This window comes from Nomascus leucogenys, chromosome 14 (assembly GCF_006542625.1).
Source record: "Nomascus leucogenys isolate Asia chromosome 14, Asia_NLE_v1, whole genome shotgun sequence".
In the NCBI taxonomy this organism is placed as follows: Eukaryota; Metazoa; Chordata; class Mammalia; order Primates; family Hylobatidae; genus Nomascus; species Nomascus leucogenys.
This window is the reverse complement of record NC_044394.1, coordinates 78,484,892-78,507,216: the sequence shown is the minus strand read 5'-3', so window position 1 is coordinate 78,507,216 and position 22,325 is coordinate 78,484,892. Positions and strand designations below refer to the sequence as shown.

General features: G+C 46.3%; 1 protein-coding gene across 4 annotated transcripts in view; it reads right to left on the bottom strand.

The window, feature by feature from the left end:
• Positions 1–374: 374 nt before the first annotated feature.
• FHL2 (four and a half LIM domains 2) overlaps positions 375–22,325 on the bottom strand; it is a 39,683-nt gene continuing 17,732 nt past the window's right edge. For all 4 annotated transcript variants that reach the window (XM_012495730.2, XM_004090461.3, XM_003277426.4 and 1 more), the window contains exons 3-6: positions 13,499–13,673; positions 7,207–7,376; positions 2,825–3,011; positions 375–980 (exon numbers count right to left, since the gene is read on the bottom strand). In XM_012495730.2, coding sequence (XP_012351184.1) covers positions 829–980; positions 2,825–3,011; positions 7,207–7,376; positions 13,499–13,673 — 684 coding nt within the window. In that variant the 3' untranslated portion in view covers positions 375–828. The remainder of the gene's footprint in view (positions 981–2,824; positions 3,012–7,206; positions 7,377–13,498; positions 13,674–22,325) is intronic.

The following is a 22,325-nucleotide window of genomic DNA, read 5'->3' as shown; positions in this document are numbered from 1 at the left end:
TCCCGGGTTCATGCCATTCTCCTGCCTCAGCCTCCCAAGTAGCTGGGACTACAGGCGCCCGCCATCACACCTGGCTAATTTTTTGAATTTTTAGTAGAGATGGGGTTTCACCATGTTAGCCAGGATGGTCTCGATCTCCTGACCTCATGATCCACCCGCCTCGGCTTCCCAAAGTGCTGGGATTACAGGCGTGAGCCACGGCACCCAGCCGAAGGCTTCCTTTAAAGGGTGTGATGCTATTCCAGTTGGCAATGCCCCAGGCCATTGGAACTGCACTTCATACAGTGACCATGGGACCATGCAATAAAGTGTTACTTAGACTCAGTGCCTCAACCTTTAATCATGATTTCACACACTGTGCCTGGCAAAGATTGTGTTCTGAATAACTTTATTGCAAGTCACATAACCTTGGTTTAGACTTGACGCAACAGGAAGTTACAGAGCTGTAAATACCAACTGGTCATTACCTTATTGAGTTTAGCAAACTTTTAAGTTCGTGGCATATGTTAATTGCACTTAAATAGGCAGTGAGAGAAAGATTTATAAAGACATCATTCAAAAGGATTTTTACATTTGGGTGTGCCTTACTCGATTACAAAAATTTCAAACCATCTTCCCACCTAGGGCCTAGGGCGAGTTTTGTCTTTCCCTGGGACTGAACTAGCACAAAGCACTAAAGGGTTTAAGCAAACGTGAGTATCACTGAAATGCACTAGAAGAAAGTCTCGATGTGGCTGGAAGAAACCAGAAGGCAAGATTGCCTGGGTGAGAAAGAAAACATAAAAATCTGTGTGTGAGATCACAAGCAGCAACTTCTCTGTGTTGACTTCAGATGTCTTTCCCACAGTCGGGGCACAGGATGTCGTCCCTCTCTGTGAGGAAGCCACGCCCCACCAGTGAGAGGGAGCACTTCTTACAGTTAAAGCAGTCGTTATGCCACTGCCGTTCCTCAAAGGAGATGTATTTTGTGCCGCCAAGTCCTGTTAACAGAGAGAAAATAATACCGGATGAAGAAAGAATCAGGCCACTGGGACTGAAGAAGGAATTCTGGTTTGATTCATTTCAAAGTTTGGATTGTGTAATATGGATAGTGTGAATTTCTAGTGACTGGGTGTTGGGAATCCATATATAAATCAGATTCTGTGCACAGCCTGGAGGATCTCGTGAATATCGGAAGAGATATATAAACTGGTTCCAAAACAATGTGACAAGTGCCATCAAAGAATGCTGACTGTGTATTTGTTATGTGTTTTCCCACAAAATGAAACTCCACAAGAAGAGGGAGCAGATTTCTCTTATGTCTTCACTAGGTGCCTCATGTTGCCTGGTGCTCAAATTTTTATGACTTAATGATTGAATAACTGAAGGGAGTGTAGAAGAGGAAAAGGTTAATCCTCCCTGGGATAGCCAGGAAAGGCCTCACAGATGAAGTGCGACGTGGGTGGGAATGAGGGGAGAGGGATATTGTTGCAGTGGGAAGATCCTGAGAAAGCTGCAGACAGATAGAATGGAATCAAATATTTAAGGTACATTGGTCCCTGATTGTAATACAGTTGGTTTTTACCTAGTGTTTTTTCTCAGTGCCACAATAACCACAATTCACATTCATATCTAACGTTTTACATTTAAAAGTGCTTTTATGTAGATTGTATCATTTTATAAAGCTTAATGTTATAAACATTTACCTCAACAGAAATTGCTGCTGAAAACAGCATTAAAGATGAGTATGTTCTGGCAAAAGATTACATTTTCCCCCTAAACCATTCCAAGGGAAATCTGGTATATAAACGACCAGAAACAGATATTTCAACATAGGTAAAGTGTAAATACTATGCTTTTCTTCATATTTTAATTTCACATGGAAATGAGCTCTGCATTACACATGAGAGAACTGTTTTAGTGACCTGGGAAGATGAGTTAGTTGAGTTAGGTGAACTTGGTTCTAGGCCTAAGGGAAAAGAAAGTCAAGGAGAAGCACACAGTGGGTGTATAGATGTGTTTCTGTAGTTACACTGAAAAGCCGCATAGGAAAGCCAGGCCACCAGGTACTCCAAGTGTCTGCCACCTTCCTCTGATAGGAACGAACCAGTCAACTGAATGCAACGGGATTGCAAATCCCGCGTCATAAAACTTCTCCTGTGTTATTATAGAATACACACTTTTCTCTCCCCACCCAGTCACTAATTTGTGTAGTGATATGTGATGACCATTTAAAGGACTTTAGTGTGGAGTCATCTGTTCTCGACACTGAATTTCTCCAACCTGCTTAATAGTCTAGTCCAGAAGCCTGGTCTTCCAGCCAGCCAGATTTTGGGCTCTCACTTAGCCAGATTCTTTGGGGGAATACAATATGAAAAACTCCTTAGAATGTACCCTCTGCCCTCATATAGCTATGGCCTTGTGGTAGAAATTTCCCACTCAGATGCCTTGGAGTACAACCGTCCCACTAAGATGCTAGAGGACACTTCTAAGAACACAGCACAGCTGCTAAGCCTGAAAAGGCCAGTTTTTATTGTGCTTTTGTGGTGTCACAGGCTCACAAACTGCAGTTTTAGAGATAATCCAACCCAAAGCCGAAACTAAACCGGAGCACAGGCCATATGGTTGTGATCACCGGGTGGGCTGCAGAGGAAGTAATCATTACTTGCTGAAACATAGCCAGTGCACCAAGGAGAGGAAAGCAGGTAGACAGAAAAGTCTGCTGTGTTCAGAGCCTTAGGGAGGTCTGGGAAGTTTAGGGATATAGACAGGGTCACATGCTAAAATGCTAGGCCTTGTTCAAGCTTCCAATCGCTCTTCAAAGTGGGGACCCCAGGACACTCACCGCTGATGGGGTTGGTGCACCCAGCACACTTCTTGGCATACAAGTCACAGAAGCAGTTCAGGCAGTAGGCAAAGTCATCACGAGCCGTGAAGCGCTGCCCAGACAGCTGCTTCCTGCAGGCGGTGCACACGAAGCACTCCTTGTGCCAGGGCTGCTCCCGGTAAGTGACCCCTCCTGTGGTGATGGGCTGCAGGGATGAGGGGGAGAGTTAGTGTGGCCTCTGTGCTTGGCAGACATCTTCAGTCTCAGCTACTGCCACTGGATGATGCAAGATCCTCATCCAGAAAACGTCCAGTTTGTTGTCACCAAGAAGCTGCTGTACAAACTGCACAGTCACTTGTTACCCTCGCCACACGCTTTCATTCCAGTGTCATAGGCCCTGGCTTTCCCATTAGTGAAACTGGAGCTTGGGGGTTGCCCTCAGCCCTTCCCAGGGATGCTGGGGATCTAAGGCATAGGGCGCCTCAGTGGTGTTGCCACCTTCCTGAGCAGGGAAGCAGCACAGTGGAGGGGGTCAGGATTCAATACAGCATCAAGGAGACCTGGGTTTGAATCCTTACCCTACTCCTTACCAGCCCTGTGGCTGGGAGCAGGTTATAATAAAGATCTCTGCACTTCAGTTTTCTCATCCAGGAAGTGAGAGTGATGAGGTTAAATGGGTAAGTTGATGAGGAGTCCTTACTTAGAAGCCTGGCAAGGCCAGTGGCTCACACCTGTAATCTCAGGACTTTGGGAGGCCGAGGCAGGTGGATCACTTGAGGTCAGGAGTTCGAGACCAGTCTGGCCAACATGGCGAAACCCCATCTCTACTAAAAATACAAAAAATTAGCTGAGTGTGATGGTACGCCTGTATTCCCAGCTACTCAGGAGGCTAAGGCAGGAGAATCGCTTGAACCCTGGAGACGGAGGTTGCAGTAAGCTAAGATCATGCCACTGCACTCCAGCCTGGGCAACAGAGTGAGACTCTGTCTCAAAGACAAAACAAAACAAAAATCCTGGCAAGTGGTAACTTCTCCAATGCCACTCACAAGCCTGTCTCTCCAGCTACTTATGGTGAAAGAAGGAAGAGACTTAAAGGACAGCCGGGACTGGCACCTGCTGATGCCACAAAAAGAGATGGGCATCTTGGAAGTCTGGGGAAAAATAAGCCAGATGCCTTTATTCTCACCTGTATTGTGGTCTTAGAACATCTGTGAGGTGAAGCTGCAAAGCCACACGAGGTGGAACTGGCCATCAGTACCTCAATTTTACCTGGTATTTTTCTCCAAATGTTGCATCTCACATTCTACTTAAAAATGAGTGCTTGGTGGAGCTGAGTAAGATATCAGAGGAGTGTAGGTGGCCTCAGCTTGGCAAACGAAGGCCATGGAAGATGGAGTGCAAGCACCTCACAATCACACTTTTTTGCATTTTATTTTTTGAACATTTCGGTATCATCCAGTAACTCCTTTGGTTTTTAAATAAAGCTTGTGAAGTAAGAAAGATATTATCTTAATTTTATGGATGAGTAAACTGAGACTCAGAGAAATTAAAAAGTGACTTGCCCAAGAATTCATAGCTGGTTAATGACAAAGCAGGAACTAGAATTTCAGACTCCCTTCTACCTTGTCTTCTTTTCATTAAACCATAAATCATGAAGCATCTTCCTATAACCCACCCCACTGCACAAGAGAATGAACACAAAACACACCTGGTTGCAACGTATCCATGTGAATGCAGTAGCCTGTGTGTGTGAGACATCTCCTCTGCCTGCAACATACATCCTCAGTCCTCCCTTGCTCCAGATTCCATGCTTCCCACCCACATCAGCTAACTTGATGCCTCTGAGCATAGCATGGCTTTCTCAGAGACTCCTTCCCTAAACGCCACCCTGGCCCTCAACTCCTCAGATTAGTTGAGGTCCCTCCATTCCACACTCTGCTCTTCTCCTCCATAGCACACTGCTCAGTAACTACTGACGGGTTTGACACTGGAGTGTACTTCCACCTAGACTACAGTTAAGTGTCTGTGTCTTGTCCAGCATCGGATCCCCAGTGCCTGAGAGGGCCAAGTTCATGTCGAGGAATGGATGCTTCTGGCATGAATGGTTTTGTGTGTATTTAATGAACATTGATTTATAAATTATAAATTTATTAATTTATATTAATTTAATGAACATTAATTTATAAATTACAAATAAAACATAATTTGATGCACACAAAAGGCATGCATCCCAGAGGATGTGTTGCTTTCATTTCTGCAAATGAATGAAGCACATATTGGAAAGATGACAGAGGAAGAGCAATTCAAATGAACTTCCGTTAGGTCTTGATGAGAAAAACAAACCAAAATAAAAATGAAAAGGGGAGAGAACAGGGAAGAGGGTTCCTAAAATAAAAGCAGGAATGAGAGCTCAATCTAAGAATAAAGAAAAAAACGGGAGTTCGTGACCAGTCTGGCCAACAAAGTGAGACACCATCTCTACTAAAAAAAAAGAAAAAAAAAAAATACAAAAATTAGGTGGGTGTGGTGGTGGCACCTGCCTGTAATCCCAGCTACTCAGGAGGCTGAGGCAGGAGAATCGCTTTAACCCGGAAGGCAGAGGTTGCAGTGAGTTGAGATCATGCCACTGTACTACAGCCCAGGTGGCAGAGTGAAACTGTCTCAAAAAAAGAAAAAAACAGAAGCATAAAAGGAGAGGAAATAAAGAGAAATTTAAAATAACAGCAAAGAACAAATGGCGCCAGGCGTGGTGGCTCACACCTGTAATCCCAGCACTTTGGGAGGTGGAGGCAGGTCAATCACCTGAGGTCAGGAATTCCGAGATCAGCCTGACCAACATGTTGAAACCCCAGCTCTACTAAAAATACAAAAAAATCGGCTGAGCATGGTGATGCATGCCTGTAATCCCAGCTACTTAGGAGGCTGAGGCAGGAGAAATTGCTTGAACCCAAGAGGTGGAGGTTGCAGTGAGCTGAGATCAAGCCCCTGCACTCCAGCCCAGGTGACAGTGTGAGATTCTGTCTCAAAAAAAAGAACAAATGGAAACGAGAGAAAGGCTGAATGGAAATTTGGAAATTGGTAAGAATACTCAGCACTTAGAAAAGGTGCGGGCAAGGTGGGGACATTCTTGCCTAGGCCAGCCAGGTACAGGTAGCAGTATCGGGGATGTTTCTCCATGGCCCAGATGCAAGGGTAGAGGCCCCAAGGGCAAAACAGCAGAAGCTGGGTGAGCAGAGTCAATAAGAGGATGAGAGCAAACAGAACCTGTGATGAGTTCCACAGCTGGCACTGCCCAGGGCGAGTGAGCAGTGGGAGGGTGCCACTCAACAGGCTGACACAAATCCTAACAAAACAGAGACGCTGGAAGCTACAGCATAATAAGAGTTGCGTGTGTGTAAGAGTCAGAGGGCACAGCAGAAAACTAAGCTACACCCTGAAGGGTGTAGGTCAGGGGGCAACTGGGCAGATAGATGGCTTCCTACAGATATGCAGTTCCCTTTCTTTCTTTAACCCTAACAGAGCCATGACTGGAATGGCACATTATCGAGTAGGTAAGTTTATTTATTTTTATTTTTTAAATTTTTTTGAGATGGAGTCTCGCTCTGTCGCCCAGGATGGAGTGCAGTGGTGCAATCTTGGCTCACTACAACCTCTACCTCCCAGGTTCAAGCGACTCTCCTGCCTCAGCCTCCCGAGTAGCTGGGACTACAGATGTGCACCACCACACCCAGCTAAGTTGTGTACTTTTAGTAGAGATGGAGTTTCACCATGTTGCCCAGGCTGGTCTTGAACTCCTGACCTAAGGTAATCCACCAGCCTTGGCCTCCCACAGGTGATCCACCAGCCTTGGCCTCCCACAGTGCTGGGATTACAGGCGTGAGCCTCCATGCCCGGCCAGAGTAGATACATTTAATAAATGATCTGTCCCATATCCACGGGGACAGACTTTTCTCCTTTTCTTCTCACATCCGTCTCTCTCTCTCCTCCCTGCTCCCTCCCTTCCTCTCCCTGCTCTTCCCTCCATCTTTCTCTCCCTCTCAAGCTTGCAGTTGTTTTCTTGTTTTATTCATGGAGAGAAGCTGAACAAGACAGCTTTGGGATAGTGGCTCCCCTTCCCTCTAACCACAGGTCATCGACATGAGAACATATTTAGAAATGGTCTAGAAGAAGGCAGGGTTAAACGATTTGATCACAGAGCTCAACAGTGTTGATGTCTTTGAAAGAAGGATGGGCGCCCAGACCTAATGGATAAATGCTTGGAATGTAAGGCAGGACAGGCACAGCTCCCACGCCATTTAAGTATCACAGGTATCCTTGTTTTTGGAAAGAGAACTGACAGACATGGACCATGGAGGCAAATCAGCCAGAACGTGCAAGGGCCAAGGGGGAATCTGAGATACCTTTTTGCACTGAACGCACTGCATGGCATGTTGTTTCTCATAGCAGGGCACACAGAAATTCTGATTGTCTTTGGGGATGAAACTCTTGGTTCCAATTGGCTGCTGGCAGCGGTGGCAGATGAAGCAGGTCTCATGCCAGCTGCTGCCCTTGTACTCCATCTTGCGGGTACCTGTCATCAGTGTCAAGAGGAACACAGCAGAGTTATGGTTAGAGGGGTGTGGAGTCCCAGCAATCCACCCACTGAGCTTGCTGCCCTCTAGTTTTATGACCAGAGCAAGTCACTTCAGCTCTTGAAGGCCCGCCTCTAAATGGAGGTAATTCCTATTTTGTGCAGGGCATGGACTTCGTCTTTTGGTTCACTACTGTACACCCAGCTCCTAGAACAACACATGTACATTTTAGGTACTTAACATTTATTTACTGAATATCATGGTTAGGAATGTTAAATCTAAAAAAAGTCAAGTCTCTCTCAGCAATGCAAAGTATAAAGAGAAGTGTGGCATAGCTCCGATGAATTCCCATGGAGCATGACTTTTGGAGTCTAGGGACTGTATTCACCTACTGCACACCTGATAACGAACACCCTGTCTGGTTCGCAGCAGGATGGAAATAGCTGGAGTGTGAATGAACCTGGAACCTTGAACCTGATTCAGTGAGCAGCCTCTACAACACTCACTTTACATACTGCCTGTTGAACCAAGTTGTGATGTATCTTGGTAGTTTTATGCACTGTACTAAGTGCTATAATTAAAACCTACATGTAGTTTTTTTTTGTTTTCGAGACAGGGTCTCGCTCAGTCACCCAGGCTGGAGTGCAGTGGTGCGATCCTGGCTCACTGCAGCCTTGAACATCTGGGCTCCAGGGAAACTCCTGCCTCAACCTGAGAAACTAGAACTACAGGTGCACACCACCATGCCTGGCTGAAATCTTCATGTGTTACTTGTCCATCCCATTTAGTAATTGCCTAAACCTGCACCATCCATTGTCTTTTGAATAACTATTAGCATTTGATACGTTTCTACCATTTCTCCAAGTGAACTGAGGAGCTCTAGAGAACTGAAACACTTATGGGTCACCCCTGCCACCACCAAGCTGGACTCACTGCAAATGCTTGGTGTTTGTTCAAAGACTGACATTTTTTTCATTTTTGTTTGCCAGAAAGAAATGTATCTATTTATAGCAAGAGATGATTCCAGATAGGCATATAAACAAGTACCCTTCGTATAAAGCAAATGTAAAGAACGATCTGGGGAAATGAGTATTATGGACAAAGAAACAGGAAAGTGTTGTAAGTGCCTGGACTAGTTGACGGGCCTGGCCACTGTGTAAGGACCAAATCCAGACTGCTGCCTGCTTTTCAAATGAAGTTTTATTGGAACACAGCCAGGCCCATTAATTTACTTCCATTGTTTACATCCGCTTTCACGCTAGACGGCCGAGTAGTGTGCAGCTGTGTGCAGTTGTTGTGTAGTTGTAGTAGCTCAGTAGTTGTGACAGAGATGGTATGGTCCACAAAGCCCCAAATATTTATCTGGTTTTTGAAGGAAAAATGTTGCCAATCCCTGGGGACTGTGGCATGAGGGTCACATACATGTGACTTCAACTGGAGGTCAGGGAGTCATGGGGAATCAAGCCAACAGGGGGACTGCCCGCTCCAGACCTGGTGGAAGCAGCTGCAGTAACACAGGTGGCTTATAGGAATCTATAGACTAGTCTGTAGAGCTCAGCCCCAAAATCTTATGGTCCCAAGGCCGAAGCTAGGGGTTGTATTTTAGCTGGCTAGAAAGTTGGTCATGAAATGTCTGTCCTCCAGTAATTACGAATGTGCTGAGAATTATCACATGATTGTTATTTAGGATCATTTTCTCAGCTTCCTGTACTTCCAAGACCAGATATTTGAGATTATATAAAATAAGTAGGGTGTGTATTGGGGGGCAATGTGTGAGAGGGAATTTGGGATGGTGACACTCAGTGATCTTAAAATTCAAAACTAAGCTGTACAATCTATGGAATTCAATTGTGGGGTGATGAATCCTAAAACGAACATTACATGAAGCAATTGAAATTCAAGTAAAAATAGTGGAAGGACTTTGACTTCACAAAGACTTTCTTCAACCTCCATGCATACTTTTGTCACTTGCTCTTTGGATCTCTGACCTTCATTCTGATCAAGCAGCCCAGATGCCAAAGGATTTTGCCAATGAATATGGGGCAATTATGACTCTCACGGCATTCTTTCCGAGTTCAGAAATAAGTCTTATCAGATCAACACCAGTTCGAGGGCAACTCTACGTGCAGAGAATGCACGGGGCACCTGGAGCCTCAGGGACGTGGCACGTGCACCTCTGAGGCATGGCGACAGCAGTGGCCGGAGGCCTGCGTGGTCATATGCAGCAATACCGGCAGGTGGCAGGAGCGTTCCTTCTCCTAACTGAATCGCACACTGAACCAAGTCTCCCGCAGACGGAAGCGCAGTCTTGAAGAAGGGATGTCTTAATCTGATTCAAATAGTCAAATGAGGCTGGCTGCGGTGCCTCAGCCTTGTAATCCCAGCACTTTGGGAGGCTAAGGAGGGAGATCTCTTGAGCCCAGGAGTTGGCGACCAGCCTGGGCAACATAGGGAGCCCCTGTCTCTACCAAAAAAAAAAAAAAAAAATAGCCGGGTGTGGTGGTGTGTGCCCGAGGTCCTAGATACGTAGGAGGCTGAGGTGGGAGGATCATTTGAGCCCGAGAGGTCAAGGCTGCAGTGAGCAGTGATCGTACCACTACTCTCCAGCCTGCGCGAAAGAGCGAGATCCTGGCTCAAAAAAAAAAAGAGTCAAATGAGGAGTCAGAAATTTGGTTGCAAGGTTGGAGACAGAATCGCTACTTGAGTCTGCTCAGAGGCTGTGGTGCGTCTGTAAGCAACGTCTGCTAATAGGGGCGCGAGAGCTGGTGAACCCCAGCACTGGGGTTACTGATGGTATTCCAGTTTCCTGATTAGTCATCAGGAAACTTACTTGTGTGGGGATGTGGAGCTGGTGGGTGAGTTTTTCACTTGTCCTCTAAATGTAAATTCACTGCAAAAGCTGTGCACTGACGCTGTAACCCATATTCATCTCGAATGGGTTCTAACACTTTTAAAAATCAAACCCAGGCAAGCAAGTGCTTTGATTCAGCGTTTTGTTGGTGGTAGTTTGTTTGTTTTGCATACACCAGGATTATTCTAGACGCCCTGCCTTTGGTGCCCAGTCCATTTCTTCTGGCAGAGGCACCTGTAAAATGGGGATGAAGCCATCCAACCCAGGGGACACTGAAGATTAAATGGAATTCTGTAAAGCAGCAGAGTGTCTAACCCCTGTGTGTGTGCTCAGGAGCTGGTAGCTGTAGCTGTGTTGTTATTATTAGTTCACAGCATTTCTTACCACAGAGCCTGAATTCCAGCTTCCCTCATTCCTTAATAGAAGAGACTGCTGGCCAGTTAATTCTCAAATATTCAGTATGGGTTACCTCTCACTGAACATTAGGTTTTTACTTCTTATCTGATCATGTTTTTCTTTTCTTTCCGCCCCGCCCTGCCCCCAGTAAACACCATGAGAAAGAGAAGGTGTGATGGTTAATTTTATGTGTCAGTGTGGCTGGGCTCTGGTACCCAGTTGTTTGGTCAAAAACAGGTTTACTTGTTGCCGTGAAGGCGTTTTTTAGATGTGATTAACATCTAAGTCAGTAAGCTTCGAGTGCAGCATGTTACCCACGTATCAGAGCCGGGCTTCATCTAATCGGTAGTAGGCCTTAGGAGCAAAGACTAAGATTTCCCTAAGGGCAACTAATTCTTCTCAAGACTACAATAGACACACCCTGCCTGAATTTCCAGCCTGCTGCCCTACGGAATTCAAATGCTCCCATTTGGAACCGCAGTATCATCTCTTCCCTGAGCCTCCAGCCTCCTGGCCTGTTCTATAGATTCCAGACTTACCGCCTCCACAATCTCATGAGCCAATCCCTTGAAATATATCTTTCTCTCTCTCTCTCCATATATATGTATCTAAGTGTATACATTTCTTTGATTCTGTTTCTATGGAGAGCCTGACTAACACAGAAAGTCAAGACAGGTGAAAAATTCAAAATCCGGGAAATATGCATACTTTTTATGTCATGGTTGGTGCTAACAGTTAAAGTCTTTAAATAGCCCCTAGAGTTCCCAGTGGAAGCTTCCTTGGGCCCTTGTTCAGGAAACTAGTAAGGGTTTAATTTATTTTTCAATTAGTGTTGTGGTTCTTATTGTTACCGAGAGTGTTGTGTCTCTGCAGTGACTCCCTGTGGGGCAGGACACAGGTCAGCCTGGCTTTCTGCGGGCTTCAGTTCTCATTTGCACTGTCGCACATCACTGGGGCCCGAGTTTTCAGCCTCTGCAGGATCCACGTGATCTTAGAAGAGGCCTTCCTGCCTGGAGCTGCCCCATCTAAAGTCACCATGCAGCGCTTCCACAGCTGTCTTCCCTTACAGCTGCCAACAGGGCTGGGGCTGTGTCAGCCTGGGCATTTTTCTTCATAGTGTGTCACAGTTGTTTTAAAGTTACATTAACCAGAGAAATGTAGTAGCAGTAAGAAACCATCTTACCAAAGGTCAAATTACCTCCTTGCCTTTTTAAAAAATGATTATTCCTTATCCTACATAACTTTTTTTTTTTTTTTGAGACGGAGTCTTGCTCTGTCGCCCAGGCTGGAGTGCAGTGCCTTGATATCGGCTCACTGCAAGCTCCGCCTCCCGGGTTCAGGCCATTCTCCTGCCTCAGCCTCCCAAGTAGCTGGGACTACAGGCACCTGCCACTACACCCGGCTAATTTTTTGTATTTTTAGTAGAGACGGGGTTTCACCGTGTTAGCCTGGCTGGTCTCAAACTCCTGACCTTGTGATCCGCCCTCCTCAGCCTTGCAAAGTGCTGGGATTACAGGGGTGAGCCACCACATCTGGCATCCTACATATCTTTCTAAACTATTTCCCGTGTCAGTCTCTTCAGCATTTCTTCATTATCAAAAACAAAGCAAACCAACGTGATGAAACCCCGTCTCTACTAAAAATACAAAAATTAGCCGGATGTGGTGGTGCACGCCTGTAGTCTCAGCTACTTAGGAGGCTAAGGCAGAAGAATCTCTTAAACCTGGGAGGCAGAGGTTGCAGTGAGTCAAGATTGCACCACTGAACCATGTTGGCCAGGCTGATTTCAAACCCCTGACCTAAAGTGATCCACCCACCTCAGCCTCCCAAAGTACTGGGATTACAGGCATGAGCCACCGCACCCAGCTTCTTTCTGTATTTTGAAATTCCATATATTTTTGTCCACTTTGCTTTTTAAAATAAAAGATTCTGCTCTCCTACGTAAAAAGCAAAACAAAACAAATAACTCTCCCCACATACACACACAAAAAAACCATGAGGGACACAGTCCCATCAACACACAAGGCACCTTTATTGCCATCCTCGGCACCTGGCCCAGTTGCGGCTGTGCCCTTTTTGACTGTCCATCTAGAACACCAACTCTACAAGGGCAGAGGACCAGGTGCACCTTGGCTCACACCCTACGAATGCTCAGCTCGAGCCCAGTGCCTGGCACGCAAGGGCACCATGCACACTTGGTGAAATAATTGAAAGAGTACAAATTCAGCAGGTAGAAGGGAAGAAAAGAGAAACTGAAAGGGGCCGGGCGGAGATCAAACTACACCGGTCGCGGTCAAGAGATCTTTATTGGAGGTATTGAGCAGAGAAGGAAGAGAAGAGAGAGAGGGCTGCTGGTGTGCTGGGTTTTCTATCCCTTGGGCCTATGTGGATTGGGCTGGGGCGGGCCCAAGGGAAGGCAGGAGATGCTTCTTTCTGATTGGCCCTCCTTTGGCGGGTTCAGACAGTGCCCAGTCAAGGAGGGGAGAAGAACCTGGAACCAGCCCCATCTTAAGGTACGGCGCCATTTAAGGTACCCCATGTTACCTAACAGAAACCATCTATGGTGGTGGGAAAGTGGGGGCTGAGGCAGGAGATGTATTTTTAAGGGGGATGCCCACCAATTCACTTACTCTAGCAATTTGACTGCATAACACTGCTCCATGTGCACAGCAAAAAGATCCCGTTACTGCCCATGATAGAACCCGTATGTCCCTGCTTCGTAAGTACTCTAAATACTCCTCTGTAGTTCAAGGTCAAACTGGAAAGTCAACACGAGTGTCTGGAACCAAGTCAATGTGAACAGGGGGGTCAGAGGAACGTGCACAAGGCCTGAAGCTAGACTGGCTCATGCATGAGAAAGGAGTGTCTCCTGACCTGGCATGATGGTCTTCTTGCATTCCTGGCACTTGGATGAGTACTCGTTGGAATAGCAGTCTGTACAGAGCAGCTGGTCCTCCTTGGCAGCAAAGGGCTTGTCCACCAGTGAGTTTCTGCACTGCGAGCAGTGGAAACAGGCTTCATGCCAGTGCCGGTCCTTGTAAGACAAGTCCTGTGGGGCCAGACCACACAAGACAGTCAGAGGCAGGACAGGAGGGCTTGGACCCATAGCGTAGAGGCCCCTTGCGAATCTGCAGAGCAAACAAGGAAAGAAGTTGGGCCGAGGCACCCTGGCGCACCCACACTCATACCCCAGGACCACCTAACTGCTGAAATCAATTAAGACTAGGCTGCTTTTCTCTTGCTGCATTTTAGAGCAACAGGTTAGACAGATGTGCATGTACGCACATGTCTGTGTGTGAGAGATGCTTCTAAAAAACAAAGGGATTTCCCTTATGCATTGCCTGCAAGAAAGAGAAACAGAAAACATGAACACCTATCAATTCGTCTCACACCACATCCGGCGACAGAGAAACAGACTGCAGGACGTCCTTGGCTGAGGGAGCCCTGCCCAACTCAGATCACTGTGGTCACTGGCATGGCAGAGAGGCTCTGGGTGTCGGGATGTTCACAGGAGGCCCAAGGACTGTTCGGTGGGAGAGGGTCAGGAGAGACTGCGTGTGTGGGTGCTACCTCTGTGGGTGGCAGTGAGCTGGCGGTGGAGGGGAATTTCAGGCAGAGAAAGAGCACAGACACAGAAGATCTGGGGACGGGGGGCATGTCAGATTGGAGGGAACCACAGGCCAGGGGCGAGATGGGAGGGCCACCCGGCCTGGCTGGACCGGAACATATGGCTGCCTTTTTGCCTTTTATGTCTGCGTAGAGATTCTGTTGATCCTGAACGCAGTGGGGAGCTGCTTTTCAACAGGAGAGTGAAGTGCTTGGACTGGGGGACGGGTAAGGATGTGGGAGTGGAGGGAGGTGAGGGTGGGAGAAGTGAGACAAAAACTGGGCACACATGGGAGAGGCCCTGAGAAGACAGATGCATGCTTTTGAGTAAAAGATGAGAGAGAGAAAGGAGCCCCGCAGAAAACTCGACTCCACAATTGGCTTCATCTTGCCTGAGGAATAAGAGAAACTTCCATATTTGAAGGTGACACACAGCATTTTTAAAGTGCCAATACAAAATTAAAATAACAATCTCTTTATGCCCAGCTTTATCTTAGAAAGGATATGTTTCTATTGCAGTCTTTGTGTTCCCAGCTCTGACCCCAAATCATTATCCATTTATTCATGAGGCAGAAACAGAATATTAGGCTCTGCATGGTTTCCTGAGCAGGCTTCCAGTTGGTAGGTATCCTGAACAGGGCGCAGGAGGGCTGTTCATGCGATGGCCCTGAAGAAGAGCCTGCCCACGATGTCTCTGTTACTGAAACCGAAGTCGAAGCTGGAGTTATGCTGAATGTAGGATGTGAAGACATGGATCTTGGCCTTGATTAGAAAGTCCTAAAACACCAACTAACTCGGAACCAAAACTAGAACAAACAGTTCTCTTTTGCTGAAGTATCTGTGTGTGTGTGTGTGTGTGTCCGTGTATGTGTGTTTTCCCGGAACCTGGAACCAAACTAAAGTTATTTGATTTGGTGATCTCTTTGCACATTTTGTTTTAGTTCAAGGAATTTTAAAAATGTGAACGCTGAGACACTTTGAAGACAGTCATGACTATGGCCTTTGTGAGGGGTGACCTCTTGTGCTATCCCTGTTAGAAGTTTGCTTCCTAGAACATCTGGGAATAGGATTATTGCTGACGCAAGATGATAAAGAATGAAGGAGAGGTCGGGCACAGGGGCTCATGCCTGTAATCCCAGCTCTTTGAGAGAAGGAGGCGGGAGGATTGCCTGAGGTCAGGAGTTCAAGACCAGCCTGGCCAACATGGCGAAACCCTATCTCCACTAAAAATACAAAAATTAGCCGGGTGTGGTGGTGCATGCCTTTAGTCCCAGCTACTTGGGAAGCTGAGGTGGGAGAATCACTTGAACCTGGGAGGTGGAGGTTGCACAGGCTGAGTGACAGAAGGAGACTTCGTCTCAAAACAAAAGGAATGAAGGTGAGAGGAGCATAGAGTGCTCTGAAAGCCGGACTAAACGCCCTTGTTTCTGCGGAATTAGTTCTCACCTGAGCCCAGCACCTCTGGGTATCGTGGGTCCCCTGGGGTAGGCACTGCCTCTCAGGGGGACTCGGGGACAGGTTGCTGAAATGCCCAAGCCCTCTCCATCCTTGAGAACCCAAACTGGGTACGCACTGGGAGTTGGGGGCAGAGGGCTAACCTGTCTTTCGTATTTTTAGCTTAAAGTATTTTCAGAAATCTGAGGGGAAAATCACCTGTGCTTTATTGGTTATTTTGACAAGTGAAATAGAGGACAAACTGCTTTGATTTGAGTTGATGTCTACACATGCAAACTCATGAGAAACAGCAAAGCCCACAATCCACATGGACATCATCATCGTTCAGGAACAGGCATGGTCTCCATTCTTTCCATGCACATGCCCCGGCTTCAAAAAGACATCTGAAACACTAGTGATGACCATCATTACCCCATCTGTGAGCTCCAGGCACGGCACAGCCCTGCAAGGTAAATGTTATTACTGAAGGTCAGAGAAGTTCCATAACTTGCCCAGTCACATACCTGGCACGGAGCTAAGCCAAGCTTCGAGCTCAAGTTCTCCTGATGCAAAAGTTATTTCCACTGAACCAGCCCAGACAAAATCCTGGTCGGGTCTGTGTTACTCTTCGCTTTCAAAACAGATAGCCTTGAGGAGATGTGTGTGTGTGTCCATCAAAAAAAATCCAGAAACGTCCAAACTCTGTCAACTTTCTAGAACGTATTTTGTACCTAAATGAATGTGGCTCAGTATTGCCTTTGTTTAGACTTTGAATAAAATTGAACAAATCATTAGAAGTCCTATCCACCCAAAACAGTAATCAGCCTAATTTAAGAAGAGATGGAGATTTTATTCATGTTATCACTGTTAGAATGCTGATTGTGGAAGAAATGCATTAAGAATAAATTTTGTATGGAAAACAGCATGGCAGATATTAAAAGTAGAATTACCAGATTCAGCAATTCTACTTTTGGATATACCCCAAAGAATTGAAAGTAAGGTCTCAAAGATACATTTGTACATCCACGTTCCTTGAAGAATTATTCACCATAGCCAAAAGGTGGGAGCAAGCCAGGCGTCTATCAACATGTGAAGGGGTAAACAAAATGTGGTCTGTGCATACAACGGAATTTTATTCAGCCTTAGAAAGGAAAGGAATTCTGACTCATGCTACAACGTGGATGAATCTTGAGGACATGATGCTAAGTGAAATGACAAGTCGGTCACAAAAGGACAAATACTGCATGATCTCACACATGTAAGATACTTAGGGAAGTCACTTTCATGGAGACAGAAAGTAGAAGAGTGGTTGCCAGGGGTGAGATGAGAGGGGAATGGGAGTGAGAATGTGTTCTGTAACCCACTGGGTTCTCTAACCCATTCATGCCTGAGGTTGCAATTTTTTGAATTTCTGCAATCAGACCTTGGTGATGATCTTGAGCAGTAAGATACACGTAACTCCCACATGCTTAGCATTCCACTAATGGAATACTAGGTGTAAATGGGTTTGATGGGGGTAGTAGTTCAGATTTGCAAGAAGCAAAAGCTCTGGGGATTGGTTGCACAGCAATCTGAATGCACTTACTACTGAACAGTACACTTAACAGTGGTTAAGAAGGTAAGTGTGATGTTCTGTGTATTTTACCACAATTAAAAGAATAAAAAAGTAAGTTTTGGCCAGGCGAGGTGGCTCAGGCCTGTAATCCCAGCACTTTGGGAGGACGAGGTGGGCAGATCACCTGAGGTCATGAGTTTGAGACCAGCCTGGCCAACATGGTGAAACCCCATCTCCACTAAAAATACAAAAATTAGCCAGGCGTGGTGATGCATGCCTATAATCCCAGCTACTCAGGAGGCTGAGGCAGGAGAATCTTGAACCCGGGAGGTGGAGAGTGGAGGTTGCAGTGAGCCAAGATCGCGCCATTGCACTCCAGCCTGGGCAACAAGAGTGAAAATGTTTCCAAAAGAAAAAAAAGTAAGTCTTGATTGTCATGTAGTAGGTGAAAAACACCTTTTCAGAAGTTATCTCTGTCCCCCCGTGCAGGCGAGCCACCTCATAGAGGACTGCTCGTTTGGGGAAAAGCTGCAGATTGTTTTCCATGACCCAAGAGTCACTGTCTGGCTGGGACAAGAGATCCGGAGGAGCAGGTGCCAGGGAGAGGGGAGGAGATCCTTGGCCTCTCTCTGGGAAGATGGTTGCTGCTACATGGTGGCTGCCCTGCCCAGGGAGGAGGCATTGCGCACAGAGGGGTGGCAAGTTATCCGTGACAAGAGAAGGAAAATAAATACGCTTTCTGGGAAATTTGCCTTTTGGGACTGACCTTCAAGAAAATCTGAGAGAGAAATCTCCAAGGTCAACATGAGAGCGAAGCCACTAGATGTCACCACAGCCAGCGCTCTGGTCATTAAGGCCCCAGATGGAGGAAAGAGCACATCAGCGTGCCTGGACAGACATGGAAAAGCTGGCTAAGACATGCACATGGGTCCAAGGCACTGCAGAATTCAATTTTTCCTACAGTTAATATTTATGGCACAAAAATGCAATAGCTACAGCTTAAGACTGATTCATTGACATGTGACACTTGAAACAGTCCCTCTAAATGTGGATATTATCCACATGTTACTGGACTAAGCATCCATGCAAGACTTGGAGACCTTCTGCAGGCGCAGCCTCTCTCCCCCACCCTGCTCTATCGGATCCCACCTCGCAAGGTGCAGGCTGCATTCTCTCAGGACAACCTGGTCTGCTATATCCCCTGGGAACCATTGCGCCTTGGCTCCTGCCAGATGCTGCCCTTTCCCTTCAGGCTGGTGTAGAGTGGACACCTGAAAGTGCTCCCCATCCCATTCGGGTTGGGGCATGCAGAGATCCAGGTTTTGTCCTAAGAAACAGAAGACAGAGTGCCTTCCACAAAGTGCCTTCTCCTGCCCAGGGCTGCGTTATCTCGGCATCATTCCCTGGGGCCGTCTGCACTCAGCTCCACAATGTTTCCCTCAGCTACCTCTATGAACTGCACACACACGCATTCCTGAGTGAATATGCATGCAGCAGTTCCTAATTCTAAAACCTTCTAAAGGAAACTCTTTTCCCTGAAGATAAATATTAACCTATGCTCACGTTCTTAAGTTTTGTGGTGTACAATAACTAAAAATACTCTACAAACAAGCTTGCATCACTGTTGTTGGTGGGTCCTCAGTGGGAACAGAACTGGCCCACCTCGCTGCTGCAGTACAGGGTGGTGGGCTTCCTGGGCCAGAAATGCCTGAATGCCTGCTGCATGCAAGCAGGATGGGAGAGCATGAGGTCCCACAGTCCACATCTCTTGTACCACTGTGGGCCAAGCGCCTGCCCCTCTGGGATCCCAGGAGCACGTGATTAAATTGCTCGGTTATTTCACCCTAGGGGTTCAAGTCAAGGGCCCAAATGCCAGATTGACTAAACTTAAATCCTGGCTCCGCCCCATGCCAGGTACATCACCATGGGCAAGTAATTTAACCTCTCCTACCAGATTTCTGACCTGTACAGCAGGAATAATGGACCCACTACTGGCTGTGACAAGCATGTATAACAGTTGCTGGTATGTATTGTAATTGCTCAGTGGATGTTAGTATAAGTCATTATTTAGACCACAGCTAATAATGAGAAGAGCTGCCTCAATGTGCCACTTGCTGAACCTACATTTCCTCATGAAGACAGTCCTATCAATGAGAATATCTGCCACCTTAAAGCTCCACGTTGGTGACTCTACCACTCTACTTTTGTAGGTGCTTTTTCATTTTCTCAGCCCTTTTAAATCTAAAATTCTTTTTCTTAATTCTTCATACCTATTTTGAGCCATACAATAACTCTATGAAATAAAGTTTTATTCTTATAGATGAGCAGATTCAATGTAACAACACCAAAAAGTGTTTTCTCCAACATTCCCACTGCCCTTCCACCTGAAATGATCCAACAAAACTAAACCGTGCTCCTGTTTTTTACCTGGCACGTCAGCCCCTTTGCAGATTGACCCCAACTCGCTTTCCAACCTGACCCTCTGCTCTGGTCCCCTCTTCCTCATCTCCATGCCTTTGACTATACTCTGTCTCTGGCCTTCGAATGCCCTTTCCCTTCTCCTCAAAAGGCCAAATCCCACTTGGCTGCAAGTCCCAGCTGAAATCTCATCTGTTCTGGAAAGCTTCCTTGGCCAGGGCAATGCTGGCTTCAGGGAAGCCATGTGCCACGCCGGCTACCTAGCTTGTATGTCTCTTTCCAAATCCTATTTGGAAACTCGTAGGTAACTAATTATGCCATGGGGTTTCCCTGTCACTCTCTGAATGGGGTGCCCAGTTTGTGTTCTCTTAAAAGTCTGAGTCAAGTTAATAAAATTCATGTCACTGCTTCCTCCTGGACTCGCTTCTTAAGAAAGTCCACAATAAGGAGGAAGTGAGGAAAGACTTTATGGTAAGAGGAAGGTAACTCAATACTGCCAGGTTTGATTTTTTTAGAGATCTTGGCCAACATGGTATTCTCTGAGTCTCAGCACGAGGGAAGATTTTAGCCACACGATTCCCTAGAGCTTAGAGGTAGACTAGAAAATGCCACCAAAAGGCCTAGAAGTGAGATTGTCATTGATTAGACCCAGGTGCCTGAGCCTGTGCTTCCTACCACACTCTGAATCTTTACCTGTGAAGACCTAGTGCCAAGTGACCCTTTTCTTTTCTTCTGTCTGTCTGTTCTGTCTGTCTATCTATCATCTATCTGTTTAGAGACAGGGGTCTTGCTATATTGCCCAGGCTGGTCTCAAACTCTCGGCCTTAAGTGATCCTCCTGCCTCAGCCTCCCAAAGCGCTGGGATTACAGGAGTGAGCCACCATGCCAGGCTCAAGTGACTCTTTCCAAACAGAAAAGCTCCAAACCGATTTTTAGTTTCAGTTATTAGCACCATGCCAGTAGCTTCATTTTGCTATTTCATTAGTACTCCACTGTGAACAGCAAACATGAGTGTAACAGAGATAGCACTTAGATGCTGAGAGGCAACAGGGTAAGAAATGTGGACACCTTGACAGACTTGCTCAAGAACTTTAAGATGGAAATATCCGGTTTTAAATTCCTCTAGAGAGAAATTGAAAACAAAAAGAAAGAAAAAAAAAGTCTTTTATACTTCCCAGAAAAAAATACCAAGGCTAATCTTGTGTTCACAGAAATGTCATACATTGCAGTAAAATGTTGATAAACATGTAAGATTAGGCCCACACACTTCCTTTCTGGTTTTGTATTTTTCCATTTCAGAAACATTCCTAACATGGGCTGTGCCTGTTGCTTGGCTCCGAATGTGTCCTTTTTGAGACTTTAGCTGAGCTTTAGTGGCAAGTGGCCTGGAGGGAGCCCTGGACCCCTCAGTTAATGGAAGGTGGCTCTGGGTGGCAGGGTCACCCAGACTGAAACATCTGGCTCTCATCCTCCCTCCTTCGCACCTGATTCCACCAGGGCTGGGACCAACCATTCTTCAGATCCATACGATTTCACTTCAGACATGATTCTCATGTCATGCATGCTCAGCATTATGAAAAGATATTCTATGCTTAAGATCATCAGGTTTCCAACTGTACATTCTTTCAAATCCTTACAAAAAATGATGCAGAGAAATGGACAACAGCAGAAATGACAGTACTGCGTTGGCATGTCACAGGTGCTCCCTAGACGTTAACTCACTCAATTACCCCTACAGTCCCGTGAGCTAGGAACCCCAGTTTATAGACATGGACACAGAGGCTTATAGGTGGCAGGACTTGTCCCCTTCATGCAGCTCGTCGAAGGTGGAGCCAGGGAGATTTGGATCCGGGGTCCAGCCTCGGTGCATGCAAGGTCACTGCTGAGCGCTGTGCACCTCTGTTGCTATGTCTTGTGGCTGAACTTTTGGTTTCATGCACTGACAGGCCCTTCTCATGGAATCCAACCAGACAGCTTTGCTCCTGATCCTAGGACCCTCCTTGATTAAATTCCCTTCACAAACAGATTTTTCTCTTGTAGGAGGAAATCCAAATAAATACACGTTTTCAGTGCTCGTTACAAACTCTGTGGACAAATTCTACACGGAAGAAGATCCAAAAAGGTAATTTGCTCATTGAGAACTTAAAAACCACCCCAACAAATAAAAAAGCACCAGGTTGGCAGGCTGGACCCTGAGAATGTGACTGGAGTAGGCGCTCTTCCCAGAAAAGTGTCCAGAAAGACCAGCAGGCGAGGCCTGTGTCACACTGAGGACAGAAGGCTGGGTTTTTCAAACCTGACCTACACCTTTCACTAGGCTTGGTCAGAAACCTTCCAAAATATACCAGGGGCATCTAGATTTAACCCGTATGTGTAAAAACCTTCGTCTCCTATTTCAGAGCCCTGCCAGGTTGCTTTCTGCCAAAATATCACTGAACATTTCTGTCCATTACCAAACATTAGCTGAGACTTTTACAGCACGATGGGTTAAACTTGTGCCAATTTGATCATCACTTCAATGTTTCCTATTTAATTACTACAAAAACTGGAAAGAGAGTTTGTGAAACAACTTGAGCCTCAATTCTTCAATGTAATCATCACCATCTAAAGGAGCCCATGAGAAGAGTAGGGGCCTTTGACTGAAGGTCACTTGATTGAGGCCAGGTGGTCACCATCTCTTACTCGTAA